This window comes from Giraffa tippelskirchi, chromosome 1 (genome assembly GCF_054371585.1).
Source record: "Giraffa tippelskirchi isolate mGirTip1 chromosome 1, T2T-mGirTip1v1.2.pri, whole genome shotgun sequence".
Classification (NCBI taxonomy): Eukaryota; Metazoa; Chordata; class Mammalia; order Artiodactyla; family Giraffidae; genus Giraffa; species Giraffa tippelskirchi.
In genome coordinates, this window is record NC_137275.1 from 142,907,435 (window position 1) to 142,916,004 (window position 8,570).

At 44.9% G+C, this 8,570-nt stretch overlaps 1 protein-coding gene across 1 annotated transcript; it reads left to right on the plus strand.

Moving 5' to 3' along the window:
- The first annotated feature begins 5,386 nt into the window (after nucleotides 1–5,386).
- Nucleotides 5,387–5,974, plus strand: LOC145542801 (interferon tau-like). The gene has a single exon (XM_081582818.1). The coding sequence runs from the start codon at nucleotides 5,387–5,389 to the stop codon at nucleotides 5,972–5,974; it is 588 nt and encodes a 195-aa protein (XP_081438944.1).
- The last annotated feature ends 2,596 nt before the right edge of the window (nucleotides 5,975–8,570 follow it).

The following is an 8,570-nucleotide window of genomic DNA, read 5'->3' on the forward strand; positions in this document are numbered from 1 at the left end:
CACTGAATTCCCTATAGCCAACTCAGACATTCTGAGCAAAACATATGTTCAACAGTTTAAGTAAAAAGTTTGAATGATAAAAGCTGTAGTGGCAAACTAAGCATTGTCTAGTAAAGGTGAAACAATTGCACTTGCATAATGCCTCCACCTATGGAGTATTCTTGCCTGGAAAATCCAATGGACACAGGAGTCTGGCGGGCTACAGTCAACGGGGTCGCAAAGAATCGGACACCACTGAGCGACTAACACACACACTCGTAGACAAAAACACACTGTAGCTCTCAGCGTCTTATGGCTGCTGACCCTTGATAACGTGGGACACAGGGCAGAAGAGGAGGTCAGCACTGAGAACTCCAGTCCTCCACAAAAACACTGCAGGGAGAGGGTGGGGATTCTGGAAGATGAATGATTTTGCAAACAAAGGGACAAGCCCCTCCACAGTAAAATCCTCAACGTCTCAAAGTGGTAAGCCTGCCCTCACGAGTGAGTCCCAGAGAGTTTGGGCTGAGGACACTGTCATTCCAGACGAAAAGTGCTATTAGAGGTGAAAACTACCTTGTGAGTGAGGCAGTGTTGGAAATACAATGAATTATCTTGGTTTAGAATCTTCACACTTAAGTGCACCACAAAGAACCAGGATTCCTGGTGGGGGTATTGGCACAGCCTATAGAGGACTATAGATCTACCGTTAAAAAAACAAAAAACAGTGGAAAGAAATGGTGATGTCTAGTATATTATTCTTGACTGTCAACATGAAGAAAAAAGTCAGAACCTAAAAGTTGAGAGTTATGTTGTGTTTGGTTGGGTACTGGCACAGCTTGTAGAGGACTATACATCTACTGTAAAAAAAAAAAAATGGTGAAAAGAATAGCGATGTCTCGGATATTATTCCTGACTGTCAACTTGAAGAGAAAAGTCACAACCTAAAAGCTGAGAGTTAAGTTTTATTTGGTGGGAATTCAGGAGACAGTATTTCAAGTCACCCTGAGAGAAGTGCTCCAAGGACGTGGGGGGAGGAGCCAGGTTCCACAGAAGTTTGCAAGAGAGGGAAGGTAGTCCGAACCTCAAAATATTTTGGTGACTCGGAGAAAACCCGGTATCTCAAGTTACGGAATTTAGCACTTTGCTATGCATGGCAGGATGCAAGAGTCGGGGCTCACTGAAATCATTCTTTTCATGCATCTTGGCTATCCTGGGGCCGTGCGCCTTGCATTTTTCCCCATCCCGAGTTCCCTTGGGCTCACATTAGGGAGTGGCTGTAATCTGACAGCTGTCAGACCAGAGGTATATTCCTCCTTCCTGAGCACCCTGGAGGGCTGGAAACTCTGATGACTGTGTCATCCTGCTTTACGGATATGGTAGAAAACAGTTTGTTCCTCGTGGCCTGTGGTCCCAGTGAAATGTAACCTCAGGAACCTGAATGAATGTTCTCAAAAGAGCAGAAACAACCGATTAGCTCATGCACTAACAATTACAAGCCTCTGCTCCGATTAAAACAGAAAATAAAATACAGAAACCTGTAGGGCCTGAGGGACTGTGACCTCGTATGTATAAGATAAGGAGAGAAAAAATGCAGTCCAGAATCAAGGAAAGATTTTGTTCCTGACACAAAGAAAAGGAATCTTTATATATATTAAAATGTGCACAGAAGTATGTACATGTGTATAAGTCTCTACATCCCTACATAACCTCAGCCTTTAATTTGTTTCTCATTTATCTGATACCCATTTGGAGTGATACATCAAAAGTTTAGTGGGAAAACAAAACACTTATTATACAAATTAAAAGTATAGGTTAATTACATTTTCTGGGTCAAATAGAAAATGTCTAAATGAAAACACATAATGGATGTGAGAGAGAAAATTTCTGACAATGAGTACTGTCTTCCCTGTTTAAAGCCTTCCTTTAGATTTATTATTCCCTTTGAAGAATCACCGCACTTGCATCCCTTCCACCTTGACTCAGGAGTAAGACAGAACACAGCCACAAATAGAGGGAGCTCAGAGAATACAACTGTTGCCAACCAATAGCCTGGGGTGTGCCTATTTGGGTAGACTCGAGAACTATTGAGGTAATCCAATCGTAATTCAGGAATTAACCAGGATGTATCCATGTGTGTGTGCGTGCGTGTGGGTGGGTGTGTGTGCATGTGTGCACGAGTGTTTGCTCAGAGAGTGGGGAAGGGCTTCAGTTTAGCCTAGATCTGTCCAGTTTCTGCCTCAGTGTACAGGCTTGTCTTTAGTTTGCTTCTCTCCAACTGACAAATGAGAGGGCTGTCCAATTTGTTTCTTAACTAAGTTTTGTTCCTTTTCTTTCTTCCTTCAACACTTTGGGGCCCCTTTTGGGGGCAAGACTACATCTTCAATTTTTGGTCTCACCTGGCTGTCTTTGTGGAGGCTTCCCAGGTGACACCAGTGGTAAAGAACTTGCGTGTCAATCCAGGAGACATAAGAGACCACGGTTTAATTCCTGGGTCGGGATGATTCGCTGGAGGAGAAAATAGCAACCCACTCAGGTATTCTTGCCTGGAGAATCCCACGGACAGGGGAGCCTGTCCACAGGGTCACAAAGAGTCAGACATGACTGAAGCGACTTAGCACGTGCACGTGGCTGTCTTTGAGACTGTTTGACAACTTTCAAATATTATGATTCCTTCCGTTTTTTGGTTGACCTTTCTTCAACGTACACTTTGCCATACTGTCAGCAGAAAGGACAGTTGTCTATATTCTCATTCATGACATTCAAAATTATATTTGATTTATTTTTGTCCACAAACAACTATCAAGTTTTGCCTTCCGGGAAAGCTGAAATGAGAAACAAAAGAAATCTCTAGTCTTGAAAATCACAGAAAATATGGTGATGCCCCTCTGCCATTCTTTCCCTTCCTTCTGTATTAACCCTAGGATGAAACGGAAAGGAACGCAGTAGGAGAGACAAACTGGCCAGTAAATCAAAAGGCAAAAAATAAGTTCTTCAATTTTTTTTTTTCTTTTGCTGTTCTTTAAATTTAAAACAAAACATCATGAGTAAGTAGAGAACCGAGGCTATTTCTCCCTGACACAGCCTGGGCCTCACTGCTCTGCATTCTGAGCACAGCACAGAGATGGATCGACAAGTCAGCCCAACGGAAGTATGTAGACTGAACGAACACCTGAAGGTGACTGATTTCTGTGACATAAGCTTTTACTAATACAGAACACCATCACTGAGTCACCTATACCCAACTCAGAAATTCTGAGCAGAACAAATCTTGAACACTTTACGTAAAAGAATTGAGCAACAAAAGCTGTCGTGGCAAAATAAAAATTGTCTCCTAAAGGTGTAACAATTGCAATTGGATAATGCCACCACTTACTTAGGTCTCCACACTTCAGATCTCAGCATCTCAGGGCTGCTGACACTTGATAGCTGGCGACATGGATCGGAAGAAGAGGAAGTCATCGCTGAGAACTCCCCTCCTTCACACAAACACTGCACGGGAGAGGGTGGGGATGCTGGAAGATGAATGACTTTGCAAACAAGGAGACAAGCCCCTCCACAGTAGAATTCTGAAGTTCTCAGGATGTGGTTAGCCTGCCCTCATGGGGGAGGCCCAGAGACTTTGGGCTGAGGACACCGTCATTCCAGAGGAGATGTGCTACTAGAGGTGATAACCACCTTGTGAATGAGGTGGTACTGGAAAGACAGTTAATGAGAATCTTCAGACCTACATGCACCAGAAAAGAAGCAGGATTCCTGGTGGGGGTATCGGCACAGCCCGTGGAAGACTAGAGATCGACCATAAAAAGCTGGTTGAAAGAAACCCTGATGTCTCGTATATTGTTCCTGACTGTTGATCTTGAGCCTATTATACAGAGGGAAGTAAGTCAGAAAGAAAAACACTAATGTAGTATATTAATGCATATATATGGAGTTTAGAAAGAAGGTAACAATGACTCTATATGCGCGACAGCAGAAGAGACACAGAGGTAAAGAACAGACTTTTGGACTCTGTGGGAGAAGGTGAGGGTGGGATGATTTGAGAGACTAGCATTGAAATATGTATATTACCGTATGTGAAGTAGATGGCCAGTCCAGGTTGGATGAATGCGACAGGCGCTCAGGGCTGGTGCACCGGGACCGCGCTGAGGGATGGGACAGGGAGGCAGGTGGGAGGGGAGTTCAGGATGGGGGACACATGTACACCCACGGGTGATTCACGTCAATGTATGGCAAAAACCACTGCAATATTGTAAAGTAATAAGCCTCCAAATAAAATAAATCAGTTAATTCAAAAAAGAGAAAAATAGTGACAACCTAAAAGATGAGCGTTATACTTTATTTGGAGGGAATTCGGGAGGCAGTTTCTCAATTCACCTTGAGAGAATTGCTCCAAGGAGGTGAAGGGAAGCGTCAGGTTGTACAGGAATTTGCAAGAACGGGGATGTAGTCTGAACATCAAAGCGTTTTTGTGAATTAAAGAAAACCAGCTATCTCAAGTTAAGGAATTTAGCATTTTCCCCATGTATGGGAAGAGGCAAGTGTCTGGGCTCACTGAACACGTTCCTTTCATGCATCTCAGCTCTCCTGGGGCATTTTTCCTTGCATTTTCTTGCATCTTGCATTTTATCACATCCTGAGTTGCCTTGGGCTCACCGTAGGGAGTAGCTGCAACTTGGTAGCTGTTCGCCCACAGGTGTATGTCCCCTTCCTGAGCACCCTGGAGGGCTGGCAACTCGTGATGACTGTGTCATCCTGGTTTACTGATTAGGCAGGAAATACTCCCCTCCTCATGACCCTGTGGCCCCAGTGAAATGTAATCTCAGGAACCTGAATGAATGTCCTCAAAAGAACAGAAACATCTGAGTCGTTCACTCACTCCTAATTACAAGCTTATCCTGGGTGAGACAGAAAACAAAATACAGATATCAATATGGCCTGAGTGACTGAATTCCTACGTGTAAGATAAGGAGGGAAAAATGCAGTTAAGGATCAAGGAAAACTTATGTTCCTGACAAAATACAAACAGAAGGAATGTTTATTATTATACTTAAATCTGTACATAATAACTATGTACATGTCTATAAGTCTTCGTATTATTGCATAACTTCAGCCTTTATTTAGTATCTCATCTAACTGATACACATTTTCATTGACAAATCCAAAGTTTATTGGGAAAATTAAACTTCTACTGTAAAACTTCAGAGTGTAGATTGACTACATTTTCTAGGTCAAATAGGTAATATCTAAATGAAAGCACAATGAGGAAGTGAGGGAGAAATTTTCGGACAATGAGTACCGTCTTCCCTACTTAAAAGCCTTGCTAGAAAGATTGTCATCAGACACCCTACCTCAAGGTTCACCCAGACGCCGTCTCAGGCAGGCCAGCAGCAGCCTCATCTTCCCCATGGCTTTCGCGGTCTCTCTACTGATGGCCCTGGTGCTGGTCAGCTGCAGCCCTGGAGGATCTCTGGGCTGTAACCGGCCTTGGAACCATGTGTCGGTTGGCAGGCAGAACCTCAGGCTCCTGCGGCAAATGAGCAGACTCTCCCCTCGCTCCTGTCTGCAGGACAGAAAAGACTTCGGTCTTCCCCAGGAGATGCTGGAGCGCGGCCAGTTCCAGAAGGACCAGGCCCTCTCTGTCCTCCACGAGATGCTCAAGCAGTGCTTCAACCTCTTACAGACAGAGCACTCCCCTGCTGCCTGGAACACGGCCATCCGGGACCAGCTCCGCGCTGGACTCATGCAACAGCTGGAGGACCTGGATGCTTGCCCGGGCCTGGTGAAGGGAGAGGATGCCTCTGACCAGGGAAGGATGGGCCCCGTGCTGGCCGTGATGAGGTACTTCCAGGGAATCCGTGACTACCTGAAACAGAAGGAATACAGCGAGTGCGCCTGGGAAATCGTCAGGGTGGAGATGATGAGAGCCCTCTCTTCGTCATCCATCTTGCAGAAAAGGATAAGAAACCTGGGTGGAGCTCTGAAGTCACCTTGAGATGACTCTCACCGACCAAGATGCCACATCAGCCTCGTACACTCACCTGTGCTCATTTCAGAAGACTCTGATTTCTGCTTTAGCCACCAAATTCATTGAATTACTTTAGTTGATACTTTGTCAGTAGTAATAAGCAAGTAGATATAAAAGTATTCAGCTGTAGGGGCATGAGTCCTTAAGTGATGCCTGCCCTGAGGTTATCTGTTGCTGATTTATTTATTCCTCCTTGCATTTAACATACTTAAAATGTTCAGAAATTTATAAAATTACATTTCATCTGTACATCATATTAAAATTTCTAAAGCATCTTTACCATTTCATGTGATTACATTTGTGCTTTGTTATATTTATTAAATCAAAGAAAATGAGTTTCTTCACTCAAAAAGTGAAATCCAAACCCCATTTTAAAACTTTATTAAAGAGTGGGTGGTTACATTTATTTACTCATTCATTCCATTCATATTATACATATAAATTGAGTACCCGAGTGACAGACTGTGTAATTGTCACCAAGGAATACATGTGAATAAACCAAATGCAGTTCCTACGGCATTGAAGCACTCAGTATTACAGAGAATACTGTTTATGTAAACAGTATTGTTTTATTTCGGTTATACTAAAGACTGCAAGGAGAGGTAAAGGAAAAGAATGTCCTCACACGGGAAGCTTTAGGTACAAATGATGCTGGAAAGATAAATAATATTATACATCCTTCCTAAGCTGCCTGCGGGGCTTCCCCGGTAGCTCAGCTGATAAAGAACGCGCCTGCGGAGCAGGAGACTCCAATTCGATTCCTGGGTCAGGAAGATCCCCTGGAGAAGGGAGAGACCAACTCCCCACTCCAGTATTCTTGGGCTTCCCTGGTGGTTCGGTCGCTAAAGAATCTGCCTACAATGCAGGAGACCTGGGTTGCGAAGATCCCAGGAGGAGGGCCCGGCAACCTACTCCAGTATTCTTGTCTGGGGAATCCCCATGGACAGAGGAAGCTGGAGGGCTGTAGCCCGTGGGGTCTCCAAGAGTGTGATACAACTAAGCATAGGGCACAGAAAGTCAACGAATTCTCTTAACTCAGTTTCAAGTCACCAAAATCTGGGGAGACTATTTTAGATAGACATTACCCAAACATAATTATTTCTACCGAGTTTACCTAAGCTCCTTTTCCTCCTTACTCTTAGAGATCACAGACCACTAGTATCAGAGAGCCCAGGTAGATCATTTATATGGCAAAGGCACAAGAGAAATACCAATTCCTTCCAGAAAGCTGGCTTAAAACATTACAAAAGGCTCACTTTGATACAATAGCAGAGCTAGCTGAGGCCATTGTTCTCCAGCTCTCTGGGCAGCGCCCATTCATCAGGGACAGCCACCCAAAGGCCCCATGTACTAGTGGACAGCCACCCAGGGATTTCCCTGTTGCTTCTGGGATTCCCCCTGCAATTCTGGGGCACCATATGGTAGCAGACGGCCACCTCAGGAATACCCTACAACTTTGGGATTACAGACAGCAACTTTGGGGCCCCCTGGGTTAGCGGACAGCCACCTCAAGGATCACCCAGAGACTCTTGGGACCCACATTCTAGTGGATGCCCCCAATAACTTTCCATTCCTCATCCTGTATCTTGACACTCACAGGAGTTTCTGTCATCTCCTGGCTGCCACCAATTGTTGGGTTGTGCCCTGCAGGCTTACAAGACCTTTGTTTGCCCAGCTTCGAGACCAAAGGAAGAATCTGCCGTCAAGAACAGAGGCATGGATGGCTTAAGGGATGGGAGGCACTCACACGTGTGAAGCAAGGTCCTGGAGCAACACCCCACCATGGGTGGTGCACGGGTGGTGGGAAGTATTCACACATGGTGACAGGCTTCATTCTGAGAGCAATGGCGGGGTGGGGAGTAGAGGGTAGGGAAGTGGGGAATGGGGAAGGAGGGGGTGGGGGGTGAGGGAGGAGATGGCTAATCATAGTGGGAGTGAGATCAGGCGGGCTCTTTAATTTTCATGGAAAGCAGTTGAGGGACACGCCCCTCACCACCCCTTTGATACAAAAGATCAACTCTGGGGCCTCAGACAAGTACAGAGAAAAGCAAGTCATAGGCCTAGGCTGTACTGGTGGGGCAGGGGATCTACCGAGAGTAAGAGAAGAGCTATCCTGAGTGGCCTGACGGTAATATACCTTAATTAGAACATTCCACTATTGCTAAAAATCACCAGTGATCATCTGGACCTTCAGATTGTTTTGCCAGTGAAAGTTTGAAATATCCTGAGAATTACTGCAGTATGACACAGAGACATGGAATGTGCCAAGGCTATTGGAAAATGGCATTGATAGACTTGCTTGACGTGGGCTTGTCACCAACCTTCAATTTGTAAAAAATGCAATTATCTGTGAAATGGGATAAAACAAATTCTGCCTATACTTCCTCACATTGTAGCAATTCCCAGTATGCTCTCAAGATTCACTCCTCCTTCCCCTGCACCAGCCATTCATACAGCTCTTTCCTGTTTCTTTGGGATTCTGGCTACCCATTTCCCCTTAAGATTGCAAAGCGTAGTCACTCAGTCGTGCCGACTCTTTGCCACCCCATGAAACATAGTCCAC